The 22,332-nt window shown below is 40.1% G+C and overlaps 1 protein-coding gene across 2 annotated transcripts in view; it reads right to left on the bottom strand.

Annotated features, from left to right (window-relative positions):
• The window catches only part of EIF4B (eukaryotic translation initiation factor 4B), a 1,945,171-nt gene that overhangs the window by 799,359 nt on the left and 1,123,480 nt on the right, over positions 1-22,332 (bottom strand). For both annotated transcript variants that reach the window (XM_044083849.1, XM_044083848.1), the window contains one exon: positions 11,390-11,484. In XM_044083849.1, coding sequence (XP_043939784.1) covers positions 11,390-11,484 — 95 coding nt within the window. The remainder of the gene's footprint in view (positions 1-11,389; positions 11,485-22,332) is intronic.

Genomic DNA, 22,332 nt, shown 5'->3' with positions numbered 1-22,332 from the left:
ATGCAATACCTTTAGATAAGAGTGCAATGGAAAAGGACTTCTTTACAACAGTGGACATGGCAGGATCAACAGACGGTTCATTGTTGACAAAGGCTCCAGATCCCTAATTAAGGGATCAATTTTAAGGGGTGCAATGCCAAAGTGACAGTTACAAAAAAGTAATAATTGCCAAAAGACATGATTATACACTTCTCGTCATTAAGTTTCAGTCCATGGCTTTGACACCAGCTATTTATTCAGGACAGACACTCTTGAAAGATCTTGTTCGCCCTCTGCGGAGTTTATGATAGCACCAAGTTTGCAGCCACAAACTCTTAATATTAGCTTTGACTTCTGAAAAGTAAAATGGCAAAGAGGAGTGACCCATGGACTAAATCCTGGGGTACAACCCTAGTGACAGGTCTTTTGGCAGAAATACAGCCAACCATCCTAATTTCCCAGGTTCTATTTTTGAGACAATTTGCTATCCAATGAGTTACAAAGGGACTGACACTTAGCTAGGAGAGTACCTATGACACCAGTGTGTGGAGATGATGTGAAAAACCTCTGCAAGGTCTAGATATATGTGGTATGCAATTTTTTGCTGTCAACTGCTTTAGTGGCTTTCCCGAAGAAGTTCACCAAGTTAAACAGGCAGGACTTGCTCTTGACAAATCCAAACTGGGGAGGGTTGAGAGTCTGCAGGTTACCTATAGCCTTGTTTATTAATTCCATTATGATCCTTTCCATTGCATTACAAATACGACTGGTCTGGCTTTTGGGTCTGTAGTTACCCAGTCAGTTGAACCCCTCATTCCTGCAAAAGGACTGTTTCTGTCCTCCATTCATATGGCAAAAATCCTGTTTTGAGGCTGACACTGAATAGCTTCTGTAGGGGGGGGGGGTGTCAGAGAAGTCATGTTTCAGGCTGCCAAGTACGCAGCATGGTATGTTATCTGGCCTCATGGAGAGTGGCCTTAGACAGCTCCCTAAGAATTTCTTTGAAGATTGCGTTGTGCAGATGTGGGCATGTCATCTGAAAATACTGGAGGGGAGAAGAGATGCAGACTAAACAAAATCTGCCCTCCAGTAGACTGGCTATGTCTTCTGTATCAGAGTATGTGATATGGGACACCATCTGCTACTAGCTCTGCAGAGTATTCATTGCTTCTGAGATTTATAACATAATTAAAGACGACTTTGTGGTTACTCCCTTGGGTGGGTATTTTTACATCACATCTGTCTTTGGTCGAATAGATCAGGGTCTGGAGCTCCTTGCTTACTTTAGCAACAGCATTTTTGGCATCTTAAGAATTAGATTTATTTTTGCATGCAATAAGTCCCCCCCACTAGAGCCTTTTTATAATTGGGATCCACCACAAGGGTTGTTTTTAAATCTGGCTTTATTTATTTCTGAGGGGGACAGATGCATCAATTTACACATATACAAAACTCTGCAGTAAATGATTCCACATAAATAGTGTGGTCAAGCAAGCTAGAAGGAGCTTTTGAATTTACCCAGGTCATTACTCAAGTTTTAGCAGATCAGCATTTGCATAATTTCTGAATATACTGGAAGGTGATTCAAGCTTCAATCTTACAGTAAATGTGATCGAACAGTAGTTTGAATTGACCAGGGAGGAAGTTACAATTGGTGGAAAGCAAAGCCCCTCCATATTAGTAAGGAAAAAGACCAGGATTTGATTGCCCATAGCTGGGGTGCAAACTAAGTGGTGCAGTGAGTTTTAAGTCTCCCAGTCGATAAAGAGGTAGCTGAAGTCTCCTAGGAGAATGGTACATGGCATGATACATGGGGACTCCATACTGGTTAGGTAGGAGGTATGGGGCAGAGGACAACAAAGAGGTCTTACAGTTAGCTATCATATGGTAAGGACTTTTTGTTAATAGTAAATTTGATGTAGAAGAGTTCCAGGTTATCTTGTTTAATGACTTTTTGGACAAAGTGTTTTTTTTTTTTTTTAAGAATATGTAAATGCCACCACTTTTACCACCTTCATCTACTGCAGTAGACCTGAAAGTGCAATAGGCACTGAAAATATGCACAGATGTGGACTGCTTTCAATGCTCCTGAACCAGGTTTCTGATGGGGTATATTATCAAAGTTTTCCAGGGTAAAGAGTGATTGTACAGGGACAGGAGATTTTTGTTAACACTTAGTGCTTTGCAGCAAAATTTTAATGTTACCTGGATTCTGTTTATTTATGTTGCGTCTTTAGAAGACCGGCACTGCTTGAAAAAGAGTGGGGGTGGACAATGATTTGGCCAGCATACGAAAGACTTGGGAAAGAGGTGCAGACTATCCCTAGCAAACCAGTTTGGACTGTGTACCATCTCTTCCCAGGCTAGCTTATATATCTATATCTATGTATATGTATGTTCTTACATATATATATATATATACATACACACATATACATAGATATACATAACACGTGTGTGTGTGTGTATGTGTATATATATATATATATATATATATATATATATATATATATATATATATGGGTCTACTTGATATGGTCGACATTTCAAAATGTAGACAGTCATATGGCCGAGAACATTTGATTGACATTTAAAATATCAACCATACAAGTAAAACACATAACAAAAACAAACTTACCTTAATGCTGCCAGCAGGGGGGCTTCACCCCCCTGCACCCCCACCCCCACCAGAACTTAAATATACCAACTCCGAGAACACACTACAGTGCGGAAGTGGAAATCTTTCCATTCCGCACTGTATTGAGATGCCAGTTCCCCACGGTAGACATTTGAAATGTCGATCATATGGTCTCGGCCATATGAATTTTGACATGTGGGTTTGCCACATTAAAGAACAGCAAGACAAAGAAAGGTACGTTATTCACCCACTGGTGCCATTAGTGCTTATCAGGCAAGTTCAGCCCAGGAGGTTAAATACAGTCTAATTTAAAGTGATGCACCACTTTCTAAAATTATTCACCACATAATATTCAGATCAAAAACATTAACTCCAACATTTAACACAAACCCCCCCCCCCACTACCTTATATAAATATATTGAACAATATAAATATATACATGTATATCAACACAAATTTTATCAAAAACAATTATGGATAAATTATTATAACAATATATAGTTAAGAGTTTTAGACATGTTCACTAAGTTCTAGGCTATATATAGCTCCCAAATTAATTATCCATAATTTTTCTTTTCTATCCAAAAATGCATGCTGAACTTGCTTGAAAAGCCCTGATGATGCCAATGGGTGAAACCGGTCTTCTTTAATGTGGAAGGGTAATAAACCCACATTTGATTTTCAACTATCTGTGGAGTGCTGGTCTTTTTGGAACATTTGCTGAATGTATGTGTTTGACTGTGCACCTGTTGCTGCTGGGAAAAACACAAATTTGTATTCCTCTTTGAATGACACCAGAAGCTAAGCCAATTACTGAACTCGGTCTTTTTCTAGTATTTCAGTATCCTACTTGGTATTAGTTGAATGCTGCTCAAGGCTAGCTGCATACCAGCCTCAAACAAATTCTGAGTGCTCGATCATGTCTCTCTTCATGTAGTCCAGTGAGGTATCCTCCCAATCATTTACACCTATGTATATTATGACTGTATCATATATGTACTTGTAAACCACAAAAATTGCGGAAAGCTCTCCACTGCTTAAGTAAACCAGGAACACAATAAGAAGTGCAAACCCCCACAGAAGAGGTCTCCGTAAAAAAGCACTTTAATGTCCAGAACAAAACAATAAAAGCACTGTCATTAACGCACTTTCAATTTTACACGCGTTTTCGTCCTATCCACTGGACTTCATCAGATGATATCTTTCATACAACAAATCACTTACATACATCCATATACAGCCATAGTCCAATCAGACATCAATTAAATTCAAATGCACAAATTTCCTATTACTTCCTTCTATAAATAATAACATTAAAAAATATATATAAATTCATACAAATAAATACTCATTCCATTCACATTTCTTATATAATAAAAACTTCTAACATATATATATAATTTCATATATTTCTATCTAAAATCTCATATAAATATTCATATAAAGGGGCTTAAAATAAATCACTTTTATAAGAACTTCACATAAAAAAGGAACATATTTGATAATACAGCAGCACCACCTATAGGTTAAATAATATATTGCATTTAGATTCATAATTTAGCTGCCTTTAGTTTCAATAGAGGTAATATAGATACGTGTTCATTTAAACCTGGGGATTTGTTTGCTTCCAGTGTCACTTGCCACCATAATTCCTTATATCCTATGGTGTCCTCCCAGGGTCCCCCCCTAATGCCACTTTTTATATGTTCTACTACAAAAAATGGAATTTACTTTCTTTACATATCTTTGAATGCTTATACAAAGCATTAGTTTCTTTCTACTTTGTTATATCATAGATATGTTCATAAACTCTTGTTTTTAGGGTTCTCTCTGTTTTACCTATATAAAAGGATCCACATTTATCACAAGTGGCCAGGTACACTAGACCCTTAGTATCACAGTTGTATAGTCCATTACTAATAATCCATCTACCTCTACTTTCTATATATATTTTCTCCTTATTGGCTATATAATCACATTGATTACATTTCCCACATTTAAATGTACCTCTCTTTTTAGTACCATTCCCTATATTAAATTTACCATGTTCAATCTTCTTACGTTCTAAACATTCCTTTATATTATTAGAATTTTTATACACCACCCTAGGTATACCCCTAGATAGTTCTTCTAAATCAGTGAATGCTATAACTTTTTTCCATTCTTTACAAAAAATTGATCTAGTATTGTAATTTAAGGCATTATATTCTAAAATAAGAGCATGCTTGTACTCTTTCATTGGTATTGGAGTCTTTCATTCTTACTACTTGATTCGCATTATTTTCCTTTATTCCTAAAATTGGTTTAAATTTATATATTCTACCTCTCTCTACTTCTGACCTAATATTAGAAACAAGGTCCTTACCATATCCCCTATCCAAAAACATCCCTTCCAATAGGTCACATTCCACCTTAAAATCTTTAGAAGTACTTGTCATTCGTGACCCCCTCACGAATTTACCTTTTATTATGTTTTTCTTGCAATGTGCTGGATGTGCGCTATTATAGTGTAGGTAGGAGTTACAATAAGTTGATTTCCTATATACTTTGGATGCAAATGAATCATCCCATTTGTATATTTCTAGATCTAAAAATTGTAAACTAGTCTCAGAGACTTTATGAGTAAATCTAAGGAAATCAGTAGTTTCATTGATATATTTTATAAATTCCTTTAATTTCTCATTCCCCCCTGTCCAAAAAATGACTATATCATCCAGGAATCTCTTATAAAGGCTCCAACAGGAATTGAAACTAGAATTAAGCACATATATTTCTTCCCAGTTAGCCAGAACTAGGTTTGCAAATGTAGGTGCACATGCTGCCCCCATAGCAACACCTTGGATTTGTTGGAAAAATTCCCCATTAAACAATAAAAAAATATTTTTGAGTACCATATCCATTAAGCCTGTGCATGCTACTTTTTCTTTGTGTGTTAATATTCTATCTAGAAACACTTCCTCCTCAAACATTTTCATACCTTCAAAATAGGGGATGGATGGATAGAGATCAACTATATCAATTGTCACAAATAATAAATTTTCAGTACACATTTCTGAATCAATTACCCTTAAAAGGTCCCATGAATCTTTTAAGATAGCCGTCTTATTAATCCATATGTGTTTAGTTTTACCATCAATAAATTTAGCTAAGGGCAATGTTTTAGAACCATCTGCTGAGACAATAGGTCTCAATGGTGGGTCTACCACAGTCTTATGCACCTTAGGGATACCATAAATTACTGGTATCTTAGGTTTATCCACTCTTAGATAGTTTAAAGTATTTCCATCAATAGTTGTCTCATTATACATAGCTTCTAATACCATATCAATTCTCTTATAAGCTACAAAGATTTCATTTTTGGACACTACAGTATATTTACTTTCATCTCTAAGAATTTGGTTCATTTTGCCTTCATATGTAATGATATCCATAAATATAGCTCCCCCAACCCTTATCTGGTTTCATTATTCTTACGTTAGAGTTGTTCTTTAATTCATTTAGCACTTTATATTCTTCCTTATTAAGATTCATATTACATCCAGTTCTTCTGTATGCTTTCCTTATTTCCGCTTCCATTACACTTTCTAAATTTCTAAGTTGCGGGTGCATAGGGGGGTTAAATGTTGAAGGCTTCACCAAAAATTGATTAGAGCCCACCTTATTCTGTTTATCATTCTTACTGCATACTAAATTTAAGTTAATCTTCCTTAAAAATAATTTTAAATCTAGAAGAGTAGATGTCAAGTCTTCTTTAACTTGAGGAATAAATTTGAAGCCTTTACCTAATAAATTAAAATGTTCTTCTTTAAGTACAACATCACTATAATTATAGATAGTAAAGCCCTTTAAAGTATTAATAACTCCTTCCTCACATATACCATTCCCATTTATATTAATCTCTGGGTCGGGGGTATATCTATTCAATATCTCCCCTTCCCCCTCCCCCCCCCCCTCATAGGAAAATTTTCATTCTGAGGCCTATATGTTTCCAAAGGCCTATAATCCCTATCTAGTGGGGAAAATTCCTTATCATATATTTCTTCCCTCCATCTTTCCCTTGTTACTTCAGATTCCATTTCATGTCCCTGTATATAACTATTTTTGTTGTTATTTTTGTTATAAATATTCTCTTTTCACCAATACTGTAGGCAGAGTATGGAATTTGCTGCCTAAAGAGTTAACACTAATCTCATCCCTACCTCTCTTCAAACTACAAATCAAACTACATTTCCAAAACCACTGGCTCTGTTCTTGTAGTACTCCAGGCTAACTTTCCAAAACCACTGGCTCTGTTCTTGTAGTACTCCAGGCTAACCTCCCTCTCCTTACTCTCTCCTAACCTTTAACCCTTCATTTTGCCTGAAAACTAACGTCTACCCTGCTTCTCTTCCCTGCTGTCCTCTTATGCTCTGACCTACGTCTACTATCTCTCCCACCTTGTCTTGACTGACTTTTTTCTTCTCCTCTCTTACTTATGATTCTGGCCTGTGTCATTTCTTTTCTTTCCTTCATACTCCTTCTACTTCTCTTCCCTTCGAGCTTCTAATGTAATCTTCATGGCTGTTGCCTTACTGCATAACCATATGTATTAGGTAAACTTGCTTTAAAATCGACAGAACATTGTGTATGAGTCTAAATTTTTGAGTTCCTTTAATGTATGCTGATTTTTGATTACTAGTTGATTTAAATGTATATTTTTATGTGTAATGTCTTTATTATCAATGTGTCTATCTGTCTTGCTTATGTTATGTGTGGAGCTTTTCTCCCCGGGCCTCTACTGAAAATGGACATATATCCAGCTAGACTAGCCCGGTCAACAAATGTAAAATAAATAAATAAAATAAAATTTTTGTTATATACATATGTATAGGTGGAAGGTTTGGGGTAACTCACATTGTTTTCATAATCCTGCAAATCACGTTTCAATTTCTCCATTTTCCAGTTTCAATCCATTACATTTTTCATCTATTTCACCCCTTATCTTATAATATTTGTCTCTCTCTTCCATAATGCCAAAGAATAAGTCCTCTTTAATAAGCCCCTCTAATTCATCTATATCTTTCTGCAAAACTAATAAAATCCTATCAGTCTCTTGAATAATTAATTTTAAAATATCTAAACCACTTTTATTAAACACTTCCAACAATTCCTTATGAAAAACTGAGCCCAATTGCACATTATTAGGAAATTTGTAAATTCTTAGACCTTTAGGAACAATGCTCCTACGGATACATTCAGTTAAATACGCGTTCTCAATTAACAACGATCTATATTTAAACATATTTGTAGACAAATTGTCCACCATTTTATTAAAAGCATCTCCATTTTTAACTCCTTTCGAGTTAAAACTGTCCAGTTTAAAACAAAAACTTTTATTCAGCCAGTCATTAGTTTCAACGGGTCTAACAGGAGGAACAGTATCTGAATTGTTACGACCCACATTATTTAAATTAGTGCCAACACCTTCAAATTTGGTATCCACAGTACTACAATCCAAAAGCACTCTCGGTGTAACTGCAGGATTGAAAAATCCACCATTCCGTTCCAAAGAGTCGCCGGCGTGGTTAGCATCGCCTATTAGCTCCCTCTTTCTCTTGCTTTTATGCACTATTGGCTCATCATTTCCGCTTCCTGCCATATGGGGTGCCTGCGAATTTGTCCCCATCAAAGTTTTACATAAAGGTGTCAGCAAATCTATTAACTCGGCCAACTGTCCGACCAACTTCCTAGACTGGCCAAGCTCATCTTGCCCCTTAAGGGATGGAGATCCACTCTCCATGGGAACTGCTGATAATACCACAAAACCACCAAAATTGCGGAAAGCTCTCCACTAAGTAAACCAGGAACACAATAAGGAGTGCAAATCCCCACAGAAGAGGTCTCTGTAAAAAAGCACGTTAATGTCCACAACAAAACAATAAAAGCACTGTCATTAACGCACTTTCAATTTTACACGCGTTTTCGTCCTATGATTTGCACTCTTTATATATGTACTTGTGATACAAGGACTTGAGTGCCAGTGTGATATGGCAGATACTGGTGCCTGACAACTGACCATGACCCTGTTTTTGCACAGCTATTTAAGTGGTGCATCTGTGTGTTTCACTATGGAGTTTCCTATGACATGGATCAAAGCAAACAACTTGCTGAAGAATCAATACAGAAATGACAGTATCAAAGGCATTAGCCAGCAGTACTCTGTTAAGAGCACAGTAACAAGCATGGAGTTGAACAGAACAAATCAACAGCTGCTCATGCTGCTTTCTCAGCAAGTAGGCAAGAGAATGATAAAAGACACCACAAGGACTATGAAAACAGGCAGAACACTACAGTAAACTCCAAAGTATAAATGAAGTATGGGGCTGCATATGCTCCAAGCATGTACAACTAGCAAAAAATACCTGGTGAGTGAAAGTGTGCATACGTCATTAAGAGTAAAGGAAAGAAGCGGAAACCTGGAAAGTTTGTATTGGAGTCAAGCACAGTGATCGACTATGCTTCGGTCCTAATTGTGCAGAGGACGAAACAGATGGTGATAGCTCAAACAGCCTTCCTCCCTGGCTGGTTGCAGAGTGAGTACCTCTTTCAGAAAATGAGCACCCAGCAATTAATTCCTGCATTCCTCTAAGAAGGAAGATAAACTCTTCTATTCCATCTTCTTCATGCAAATGCCAGAGCCTAGGATATGGCCAATGCATCAGCTCAATCAAAACTACAAGAAGAACAAATGACACTCAATTGTGGCCGCCTCCGACAGAATCTCCTAGAGTCTCAAAGTCTAAATTCAAGATCATAAAGCTTATCTACGGCCTTCATAAACCAGTGGTGCTGGAAACTGGGACAGATAAAATGAACAGCTGAGCTGCCTAAGCTTTAGTGTGGCATAAGTGTACGCAATTTCCACATCTATTTAAAGCTTGAGGCTATCAAGTGGAGAGGAGGCAAAATGCTGTAATCTCTGGCACCCACACTGGACTGAAGAAATCCAATTACAGTTCACACTGGGATGCTTGATGACTTGATCTGCCTAATTACATGGCAGTCTGAAGAAGACCCTGCACGGTTGACTGGGCAAAATTAGAGGTGCTTTAATGTCACCTCAAATAACACAAGTCAAACAGTGGGATAAACCATGGCTCCTTAGGTCTTCTCCAAAGAAATTTCTACAAAAACTTCTTGGAGTTGGAATAAGGGCATGGAAATAGTCCATGATCTTCATAAAGCCTGAGGGCATCTCCAAAGACAAGGCTCTGGAACAGAAACAGGAAGAGGAGGTAGTGATGTGGACTTTATTAACTTTGTATCTAAAACAGACAACTTGAGATCCTCTGAATCATATTAAGACCCAGAGGATGAGGAGTTAACCATAATCTGCTGTAACAATGAATGAGCATGTGACAGACAAGTATTATGTCAGGCGACCAAGTGCTGGTACAAGGCAGTACAACAGCCAAATGCTGTAACTGGCAGTGGCAAGGGAGAAGCCTAAGCTAAGCCTGGCACAGACTTTTCATAAAAATCCTTAATGGTGAGCTTCCATACTCACAACTTAATTTCCCACAGACAGCAAACATTCAAGGCCTCGAATACTGAACTGGTCTACTGACAAGATGAACTCTTCTTGCCTAAAGCCTGCTAGCCTACAAGGAACTGAGGCCAGAACCCATAACAAAAGTCTACAGTCCTGCATACTCCTAACATATTACTGGGTAAAGACTGATCTCTGAGATAATGCTGGTGCACCTATGGATTCTAAAACAGTATCCAGGTAGTGGGAGATGCAGGAATCTTGGGATGTACTCCTTTAGATTGGGAGTCAAAGTTGTGCCCACCTTGGTCACATAGTCCTTGACAGAAACCAAAGGCTGGGCAGAACAGTTATTTGCAGAGTGAGCTCACCATCTGAGGAGTTCAGAATTCAGACAGACATTGTATTTTCATCAAGGGGGCTCATGCCTAGATCTGCATCAGAGTTACTTATGCAAGTGCTCCAGTCTCTGCTAGGAGTTGCAAGGACTTTCGACACTATAATCAAGGAAGTGTGAAGTAGAGAACCTTAAAATGCTGCTGAAATGAGCACACTGCCTTTCTTTACCAGCTACAGAAAATAAAAAAAACAACAAAATAAAAAAATTACCACTGACCATGTCTGGTGTCTGCCCCTTTACTTCTAAAACAGCCAGGTCTGACCACTATACAACTAAACATTGAATATTCTGCTTCTGAAACAACTGGGAAGGACAACTACCCTCATACATAATGCCACTTCAGAAGCACTCTGAACTTAAATTTTACTTTATAACACAAAGTTCAAATCTTTCACAAAAACAGACTTCCGTTCAATCTACATTTGTGCTGTGCTCAGGTATAAAAGGTATATATCGGTTGAAAGCTTCACTTCCAACTACCATGTTTGATGTCAAACTATTAGACAAGGAATAAAAACTTGAAACCCAATGTAAAGATCATCCCACAGAAAGAGTACAAAAGATTGTTACACCACATACAGCTAATTTAAAGATCAAAATCATTCGAAAAATAATAAAACCCATCAAAATAAATTAATATGCATCAACTGGGAAGCAAAGAGACCAAGAGACGGAGAACATGAGAAAATACAAAGATAACTGAAAAACATACAAATGTCAATGTGAAAAATATTTCATTTTCCTATGCTCATTTACTATGAATGGGGATTTTTTTCCTTTATACTGACTGTTCACTACATCAGCATTTCAGATCAGATGAATTGTCAATTGTTTTCACCATACCTTTTGTAGATGATGTACTAGTTCCACCACTTTGGGATGACTCGCTACCTGTCCTAGATCTTTCCTGCTGATCTTCACTACGCCAGCTGGGATGCCTGTAGCACAGATACAGGTCATTTAAAAGAGCAATTCAATGAGGTATGTTTACCTTGTTTTCCTGAAGCTTAATGGGCAATAATATCAAAAGAAAAAAAAATGTTCTGAACTGTAACATTTTACACAGGAGTCCACTAAGACTAGTCAGCACTTAGAAGCACTTATTCATCTTCTAGTTAAAAAATCAATTAAAGAAAACCATAAAGTAATGCAAATGATAACACTGCTAAACACCAGGGTAACTGCTTTAAGTAATAAAACATAGAACATCTAGTTTTCATACAATACTTTTCTGATAAAGTCTTTCCAAAGTACTACATTTATCCTTTTTTATCCAATTAACAGAGCAAATCAAAGAAAATTTATCACGTGTGGTCTGGTATAATGCAACATTAAACAAATAGATTATCTGTTACAACGTGCGTTCTGAGATAATGTACAAGGAAAACATCAAATGCACAATTATTTTAAAAGGAAACACTACAGTGAAAAACAAATTATTCTCAGTCACAAGCTGATTATAAACCAGTTATGTACTTAGCAGCAATAAGACAAGCAGGTTTGTTCTTGTGCACGAGTAGGACAAACTGCAAACTGTCAGCTCAGCACCTGAACTTTCTCAGGTTGCTAATGCTAGCACGCCCCCAGTACAATCTAACAAATCTCCACAACAGCTTAGATCATGACCAAATTTGGGGGATGGGGTGCATGTATAAGAGCCCTACTTTGATTCAAAACTCTATTCTAGTCCACAAGGGGTTGGAGAATGAGAAGGAATAAATAGAAGGGAAAGGAAAGTGCCCCACCCTGGCCCCTGGCCAAAAAAAGAAGTATCCCTTGTGGGGAACGTGGGTGAGTTAAGTACTGCAGCAGTGGTCTAGCCGACCATCTACTATTATAGCCAGTTCTCTATACACTTATACTATGCTAGTCATTTGATCACTGTTACAATAGTCATTACTTAAGGGGGTGACTTCCAGAGCTTAAGCAGAGAAGATGGTGGAAAGAGGTTTACTGTCATCAAAATGGACAGCCTTGACCAAATCTGTTCTAGCCCCGTACAAGGCATCCAATTTAGAGTGTTTCATAAAAATGTGGACCAAGGACCAGGTGGCTGCCAGCTGCCTCTAGTATGGATCTGGTATCCATGTTTTGCATACAAGGCCATTGTGGTGGCTGTTGCCCTAGTACACTCAACTTTCACTAGTCCAGACAGATGTCGGCCCTTGCTGTGGTAGCAGAAGCACAGACAATGGCAAAGTCATGTAGAGATGGTCTGCTTCATCACTGGCTGACATTTTTGTCAGTACAGGTGACAAACTGTTCAGTATTTCTAAAGTCCTTTGTCCTAGCCAGGTAAATCCTGAGCTGCATGTGCACATCCAAAGAATACTGAATTCTTCCCACCACCTGCCAAAGGCTAAGGAAAACAGCTGGTAGCTGGATGGTCTGAAGGCGAATTCTGACTATTTTTGGCATAAAGGATAAATTGGTTCTAAGGCTTTCCTTATCCCTGTGGGAAATCAGAAAGGTAGAAGTGCACATTAGTGCTTGCTGCTTTGGAGCTCTCCTGGCTGAGGCTATAATTATTAGCAGAGCAGTCTTCAAGTAATGGAATTTCAAGAAATCTCAGCTGCTGCCTCAAAAGGAGTCTGGTTTATCTTTTTTTTTTTTTTTTTACTTTGAATTTGTTAACCAGGGTAGAGCACTGATCCAACAGACTTATTTCAGTGTCAGTCCACAGTAAACACAATATACACAAAGTGAAAGATAAAATGCAATACATACATGTATTACATACAAAGTGAATATCAGACACGGCTTGAGGGTATAAAGACAATTGAAAATACACTGTGACTGACCAATAAGATGCATGTATATGTATATATTTGCATTATACACCAAGGTGGTAATCAGAGTTGGCATACTGAAAGAATCACAACAAAAAGCACAGTCTGAGCAAGTTATGTAGAAGTAGTTAAGAAGAGGTTAAGCTACATGACCAGAAAGAGAATTACTGCATTTTCCTAGAATTTTGTAACACTTTTACTTCTGAATTCAGTCTAAATCTGAACTAAAAAAAAATAAGCTGACTTCTTTTAAATCAAAAATATCTGGATTTCGAAAACGCTGTCCATTTTCCAACTGTAAGAAGCTAATCTACTGTAACACTGACTCATTATTACGTATAATAAGATAAGAAGATTCATCCTCCTTCATGAACATGACCAACTGCAGGCTGTTAGCTCAGCACTTAAAATTTCTGAGTCTGCTAGCACTTCTCCCCCACCTATAATGCTCCGAGCGCCAGCTTCCTCTTCAGATCTAAAGTGCACTGCTCAAAAGCAAAGCACAAGAAGAAAACTACATAAGAAAATACAACTCTAGGCCATTTCTGTCAGAATTTAGGGGAGGGAGGGTTGAAACTAACCATTTGGAGGACCAATTTTTTTAAAGCCCTTCTGGAACCAGTATGCAGAGGATGTGATCAAAATTTTTATGGAACTTGGGAGACCTGCCATGAGGGGGTCTTAAATCCCCAGATGATGAGTTCCTTCTCTGACAGAAGGAGTGTGTCTCTGGGGAGGTAAACAGTATAGACCCCAAAAATACCACGCTATGAGTGACCACCACTTATGACTTTCTAGATTCAGGACTGAGGGCCAGCTTATAAAAAGGTTTCACTGTGAAGTCTAGGGGCTGCCAGCTCCTCCTTTCTGGAGGCCACATGAATCAAGCAGTCAGAAGTCAGAGTAAATTTGAATACCCTTCAACCTGAAAAAGGTAATGGCCAGATCCAAACATTTAATGAAGACTCACGGTGCAATGAATAGCTGAAATGGCAAGGAGATAAAACGAAAGTGGCAATCCCCAGCTAAGAATCTGAAAAAGTACCTGGGGGGGTTTGTGAATGGGTCATGTAGGAAGACATCTTTCGTAGGCATCTTTCATGTCTATGGTGACCACGTAAGGGTGCAGAAGAGGAATCCGAGCCTGAAGGGTGAACATCTTGAATTTGGGTAGACCTTTAGGAAAGTGCAAAGCCTTGAAATATTCAAGACAGGTCTCCAGTTTCCATCCTTTCTGGGGACAAGAAAGAACTTGGGAAAAGAACATCTTGCCAATCTAGTGGAGGGACATTTTTTTCTATTACGCAAAGATGCAGCATCTCTGAAATGTCTGGGACTGTAGGTGCTCTTGGTGCATTCATACTTGTGGAATAGGCACCATTGCATTCAGAATCTGGTGTGATCTTCAAGTATGGAAGCAGGTAGATAGATTTCTTGCTATTTCTTTTGGGGGGGGGGATGAGGGAGGGCTAGATAGTCAGAATTGTTATATTACTTTTTTTGGAGGGGGATGGGAGGACGAGGGAAGGCTAGTTAGTCAGAATTGTTATATTACTGCAGGACCCTTGGGGGCCTCCAGGTTTTCCCCTTACGGCCTCCCATTACAGTCTTTTCTTAAAAAGCTCCTCCTTATCTTTCTGTCATTTGGGTTTAGTCTACTCCCTGTAAAAAGGGCCAGGCCTGGAGGGATAGTTTCGTTCATTCCTAGGAACTAGAAAGACAAAAAAATGCTTTATTCCCCTGCATTTTATACCCTTTTTGATAATTTTTAAATGCTTCAGCCACAGGGCCCTCAAACAATAATTCTTTGTCTAAAGAGGCGATGATCAACGGGAGATTTACATCCTCTAGTAAAGGCTGGAGCCTTAACCAGGCATGTCTCTTGATTACAGACCCAGTGCCAGCAGCACTGATATGACAACAGAATCACAGCCACATTTTACAGATTGCCAAAAGTTGCTGGACCCCTCCTTCTCCCATAACAATAAAAATAAAGTACAGTTTTGTACCTACCATAAATGTAGATGTCCGAACAGGATAGCATCTGCAGTCATAACAAATGGGTTGTCCTGTCGTCAGGCAGCCCTTCGGTCGGCCGTATTCCAAAATCTGGGTCTGGCCTCGGCTGGTGTCGCACTTCAGCCGACGTCATCTCTGCTGGTCTTCGGGTATAAAGGCATCAGCCGACGCCATTTTCCTCAGTGTTTCTTGCCCCAGATGCCAGTTGCCCTCTTGGAAAACTAAATTTTGGGTAAATGCCAATGTTTCCAAAAGAAGGTAGGCAAACACAAAAAATAAGCATGTATGTACATATATACAAACAAATACACCATAAGAGATCCCCCCCCAGCTAGCTATTAGGAGGGTAAATACCCTAGGAATACCACAGAGGGGAAGGTGGGTGGGTAATCCTGACTGCAGATGCTATCCTGTTCGGACATCTACATTTATGGTAGGTACAAAACTGTACTATGTCCTTCAAGGATGCATCTGCAGTCATAACAAATGGGTAGAATACCATAGCCAAACTAGGGGAGGAGGAAGAAGAATTATGGTGTAGTTAGGATCCCTTGCAATACAGCAGTGGCAAACCCTGCTTGGGATCTAGAGTATAGAGGTAAGTTATAATGCTTGGCAAATGTATGCACCGAGGTCCAAGTAGCCGCCTCAATAATGTCCTTGGTTGCCACTCCTCGTAAGAAAGCTGTGGTAGTGGCTGTAGCCCTTGTAGAGTGAGGTCTTATGTTCTGTGGAATTGGCTTTCCATGGTAGGAGAAACAGAATCTGATGCAATTTCCTATCCACTTGGAGATTGTCTGTTTGGAAATTGCTTTTCCTTCCCTTCCTGTTGCATAGGCTACTAGAAGCTGGTCAGTTTTTCTATTGCCCTTGGTTCTGTCCAGGTAGTAGCGCAACTGTCTATGTACATCCAAGGTATGCAGCAGTCTTTCCCCCCTGTTCTGTGGATTGGGAAAGAAGGTAGGTAGGTGGATTGCCTGGTTTAGAGACACTCTGGATACCACCTTAGGCATAAATGTAGGATTAGTTCTCATGGATACTCTATCTTGATGGAAGATTAGGAAGGGTTGTACTGCCATTAAGGCCTGTAGTTCGAAACCCTTCTTGCTGAAGTAATTGCCAGTAGGAAAGCAGTTTTCCAGGATAGGTGTTGAAGATCTGCTGTTGCTGCTGGTTCGAATGGAGGAGTGTCAATTTTCTAGCACAAAGTTCAAGTCCCATGCTGGTAATGGTGGTTTCCTAGGAGGTTTTACATTCTTGATTCCTCTGAGGAACTGCCTGAGTAGAGGATGTGAGAAGACAGGGGATCAAAGCTGTATTCTGCAGAAATAGCTGATGCATGTATCTTGATGGAGGAATAGGACAGGCCTGTATGGAGAAGCTCTGCCAAATACTCCAGGATGTTGGCAAGATCTATCTTTGACACATCTTTTCCTCTTTCAGTGCTCCAAATGACAAACCTTTTCCATTTCCCTGCATAGTTCCTTCTTGTAGAAGGTCTGCGGGCCTCCAGGATAATGTCTTTAACCCTTTGGGATAAATCTGGGTTAGTTGCTGTTATGTAATGTTCCAGGCAGTTAGTTGCAGAGTTTTTAGACTTGGATGCATGATGTTGTAGTCGTTCTGAGTTAACATCAAAGGCATCAGGGGTACTGTCCACGTTCTCCCCCATGACATGCTCCTCAGCAATGGATACCAGTGTTGTCTTGGCCAATTTGGAGCTATCAGAATTATCCTTGGACGCTCCTCTTTGATTTTCAGTAGTATCTTGTGCATCAAAGGAAGAGGTGGGAATGCATATGCTGTCAGGCCTTTCCAACTGAAGGATAGAGAGTCCACCTTCCATGCAAGTGGGTGGTATGTCCTTGTGCAGAATTTCTTGAGCTGGTGATTGAGTGGGGATGCGAATAGGTCTATTTGTGGCATTCCCCATTTCTGTGTGATGGCCTTGAAGATGTCCGGGTGTAGCATCCATTCGTGAGCATCCGAGGTAGTTCTGCTTAACATGTCTGCTAGGATGTTTTCTTTTCCTGGTACAAATATTGCCTGTAACTGAATGTTGTAGCTCAGAGCCATATTCCATAGGTCCAGAGTCATTCGGCATAGGGGTATGAATGAGTGCCTCCCTGTTTGTTGATGTACCACATGACTGTGGTGTTGTCTGTCCTTATCATCAAATGGCCTTCTTTGAGGAATGGTTTGAAATTCTGGATTGCTAGTTTTACTGCCAGCATTTCTTTTTGATTTATGTGCAGGTGCAGTTGATCTGGGGTCCATAATCCTTGTATGCATTTGTCCAGCATGTGGGCCCCCCAACCTAGGTCTGAGGCGTCCGTTGTGATGGTTTGGCTTGCTTGAAAGTTGTGGAAGGGCAAGCCTGGGTTTGACTGGCATGCTTGAGCCCACCATAGGAACTCTTGTTTCAGGCATGGGATTAGTGGTATTTCGGTTTCTAAGCTGTGCCTGTGTTGAGATCATAAATTCTTTAGGTACCACTGTAGTTTTCTCATATGCAATCTGGCATGGGGGACCAGGATTATGCATGATGCCATGAAGCCCAAGGCCTGCAGTACTTTCCTTGCTGTTAGTTTGTTCTGCTTTGTTAATGCCAAGAAGTAAGGAGGGAGTTGTTCTTGTTTTTCTGCAGTTAGGAATGCCATCTGTTTTACTGTGTCCAATTCTGCACCCAAGAATGTTTTTGTTTGGGATGGTATTAGTCTTGACTTTTTTAAATTGACTGTGTATCCCAGGGCTTGTAGTAAGCAAATGACTCTTTGTAAGTCTTTTGTCAGCTTGCTTTTGTTGTCCGCTTGTATCAGGCAGTCGTCCAGGTATGGATAAATTTGGATTCCCTGTAGCCTGCAATGGGCCAATACTGATGCCAGGCATTTTGTGAATACTCTGGGTGCAGTAGATAAGCCAAAGGGCAATGCTGAGAATTGATAATGCTCTGATCCTGCAAGAAATCTGAGGTATCTTCTGCAATTTGGTCGTATGGGGACGTGCAGGTATGCCTCCTTGAGATCTAGAGTTACCAGCCAACACTCCTTGCCCAGCATGGGAAGAAGTTGCTGTAGGGTCAGCATTTTGAATTTTGGGACAATGATGAATGTGTTTAAGGCGGACAGGTCGAGAATAGGTCTCCAACTTTTCTCTTTTCTTGGTACTAGGAAGAGTCTGGAGTAGAATCCTTTGCCCTGTTCTTTTGGTGGTACTCTTTCCACAGCTCTCATCTTTGTTAATTGAGCTATCTGCTTTAGAGCGTCTGTTTTCTGATTTGGAGGTAGGTTTGGCATTCCTCTTTTTACTGGTAAGGTGTGGAAGTGAAACCTGTAGCCTTGGTCTATAGTCTGCAAAATCCACTTGTCTTTTGTGATATAGTGCCAATTTTTGAAAATAAGGCTAACTTTCCGCCTAAGGGTGCTGCTATTTGTTCCCTGGTAGGCGGAGTCAGAGCCAAGTCACTGTGATTGTCCTGTTGCAGTGGCAGTGGTTGTGTCTGTGCCTCGCTGGTTATTGCCTTGCCACTGGCGTCCTCTGTAGGCACCTCCTCTGGATTGATTTCTGCCTCTGGAGCGTCTATTCCTGCCTCTCTGAGATTTAGAGGAGTCTGGAAAGGACCAATTTTGGAAGGCCAGTTCCTGCTAAACCTTGGGGGCTGAACCTGTAAGAAATCTTTAACTGTTTGTACAGATTTTGCCTTCTCTTCCATTTTCTTCATTACTTGCTGAGCAGGAGAACCAAATAGACTGGCCTTATCCATAGGAGCATCTAACAGCTTTGCTTTAACATGATCCGGCAAGACCTGTTCTTTCAACCATGCATGCCTTCTTATAACTGTGCCAGTCATGGCTGATCTAAATGAAGCCTCCAGTGCATCATAGCCACATTTTAAAGAATGATTACTAACCTGCTGAATGTTATTCACCATTTCTAAACAGATTTCTTATCTAAGGAGTCATCAGAGGACAGTTTCTTAGTTAACTGATCAAGCATAAACTCTTGGTATTGGATCATATGAAACTGACAGTTCAAAGCTCTAGCTGAGAGAGTAGCAGAGGTGTAAACTTTTTTACCCCATCTCTCTAAGGACCTGGAATCCCTTTCAGAAGGGAGAGGGTTTTTTGCTGAGGTCGAAGCTACTGCCTTAGGTCCCTGGGAGATAGTCTCAGGATCTGCAAGTGGGGCCTTGTATAGGTGGTGATGAGTGTCCGGTACCCTGTAAAACCTATCTGGTTTGGCAGGGGCTGGAGGTAAGTATCAGGAGCAGTGCAAACATCATTAAATGCATCATCCACAACAGGCAGAACTGGAGGTATAGCTAAGGGCCTATGTTGCGGTAAGTGTAGAAAGGTCCTAAGCCTTTTTCTTGAATCTGAGAAATCTTGTCCCTGCCATTGGAATTGCTCTCTCATGGCATGTAAGGTTTCCCCAAAGGAAAATTCCTCTGGTGGAGAGGCAAATGGAATAGATTCTTCAGCATCGGAATCTTCATAAGTAGAAAAAGGAGCCTCTGGATGGTCTGTAATGTCTGAATCATCAGAAGAATCATCTGAGGACACTGGCTCTGGGGGCTCTGCTCTAGGTCTCTTTTCTGGAGGCTGAGAGGCCTTGTCTGGGTGAGATTGGGATCCCCTTATTAAAGAGATGAGATACTCTGCCAGAGTAAGCATTTGAGAACTGGAACTGGGCCTGTGTGAGGGGGGCTTAACAGGCACTGATTTAGCAGTTTTGGCTGCTTTAGCCCTGGCAAAGGCCTTAATAGACATGGCTGCAGGAGGCCTAGCAGCACCACGTGCTGGGGTAGAGACATCCAAAGGGATGGTGTCTGATAATTCTATAGGAACCACGTTAGTAGGCAAAACTTCAGAGGCCGATTCAACTAGGGTAGCAGGAGCCTCGGTAGTAGTCATGGATTCGGCTGAAGATTGACCCGTTTGCTCGGTTTCGGCCGAAACCGAGACACTCGCGGTTTGCTTAACCGTGGTTTCGGCGGAAACCGCGGACCGCGAGTGTCGGTCTTTTCTTTGCGTTTTTAACAATTTGAGAAGTCGGAGGATCCGACGGCATAATGTACGCAAAATCTGAGCCGAAAAACTGTTCAGCAAACTTCGACAGATGCCTAAGCGTTCGTCGGTTGAAGGAAGCACAGGCTAAACAGGCTGCTACGTCGTGGTCTGGGCCTAAACAAGGTAAGCAGTAAGAGTGGAAATCTTTATGAGGTATTTGTTTCCCACAAGTTAAACAGTTATTTACTTTTTCTGACATCGGCTGAGGCAAGAAAGAGTCCCCAACAGGATACTTAGCTTTTTAGAAGTCTTCGAAGTAGTATTCAGTAGTAGTAATCTCTGGATCTGACCGACCGGCACTTGCGAACAGCTTCTGCTTGGCCACGCGGCAAGAAAGACTGAGGAAAATGGCGTCGGCTGATGCCTTTATACCCGAAGACCAGCAGAGATGACGTTGGGTGAAGTGCGACACCAGCCGAGGCCAGACCCAGACTTTGGAATCCGGCCGACCGAAGGGCTGCCTGACGACAGGACAACCCATTTGTTATGACTGCAGATGCATCCTTGAAGGACATCAATAAAAACAACAATACAGGATGAAAGTCCAAGAAAAAATGAATAATGCAACAGTGATCTAATGATCATCACTACATCTCATGTTTTCAGGACTCTCAGTTGTCCAAGATCATATTTGACCTAAGTGCCCTGGAATATACACCTCAGAAAAGCTTTTCAGACTATTAAAGAAAGAAGATCAGATTCACTGCAGCCTTGATGAAAAGTCAGGAATGGCAGCCTATGCACTTTAAACTGAAAGATATGTACAAGCTGTGTCAAACATTTTCACAATGATAATGAAAACAGCAGACAAAGGAGCTATACAATAATGTAACTTCTGAATAGGCCCAAAGAGAAATGAATGATTACTTGCCAAGTGTGTTTTCCTGACATTTGGCAGTAGGCAGGTATGCAGCATCAGCAGCCATGCAGTTAACTGAAAGCAGTGAAAGCTTGGCAAGGCTTGCTGGATAGTGGATGGTGAATTAAGCAAGGCTTTGTAAGACATAAAAGGCTTCTTTAAATGAAGTCACACAACAGAGGGAGCCACATTTGTCAATATCAAAATATGGGAATGAAAATTACCATGAGCTTGTTCTGCCTGGCTTTCTGAAAGAACATTGGTATAAGAGGAAATGAGAGTAAAGCAAGTCCTCGGGGCCACTGCTGGACAAGACCATTTCTGAGATGTTCCCCTACAGAAGGGATCGGGGAAAATAACTTGTTGAATTTAGCACTGGTCAGAGATGTAATGAGAGCACAAGAAAGTCTTGCCCTAGCAATGTGACAGTATAGTGTAAGTAAACTCACCATGACAGAAGTTCTAACAGATCACTGTTGCAGATAACCTAAGCTATTTTGTTCTTAAGCTCAGTTACCAGCCAGCGTTCCATTCAGTCTAACCATCAGGAGCTCTACGTGAACTCCAATGTTCCTAAAGACAGATCAGCAATTTCGTTAAAGCTTTTTTTTTTTTTACTTAGAAAAAGAGAGGCAAAAGCACTGAAAAGATAATAGTAGGAAACAAACCCAAAGTGCAGACACAAAGGCCTATACATCCATAACCTGGCAATATAAAAAAGAAAGAAGCCAAAATAAGGGTTCTGGAGGGAAGAACAGTTACTGCAACAGTGAACTAGAAGAGTATTTACTGATACGCTAAGTTTACTTACACAACTGTAAGGATTAATATTTAGTTAACTGCTGCAGTAACCTAAGCTATTCGGGCTGATTACCGTAGCTTAGAACTAAGAAGGGAGAAGGAAGAATAAATTAAGACTCCAGGAAGCCACTGGTAAATGATCCTAACAAAGCCTGTTTTGGACCTGGAAAAGGAATCCAGTTTGTAGTGCTTTGCAAAAGTATGACCAGGGGACCAAGTTGCTGTCTCTAGAATACTTCTAGAGAACAC

This window comes from Protopterus annectens, chromosome 9.part0 (genome assembly GCF_019279795.1).
Source record: "Protopterus annectens isolate FY-2018-M chromosome 9.part0, PAN1.0, whole genome shotgun sequence".
Lineage (NCBI taxonomy): Eukaryota > Metazoa > Chordata > Ceratodontiformes > Protopteridae > Protopterus > Protopterus annectens.
Note: the sequence above shows the minus strand (reverse complement) of the source record. Positions and strands in the feature narration are given on the sequence as shown.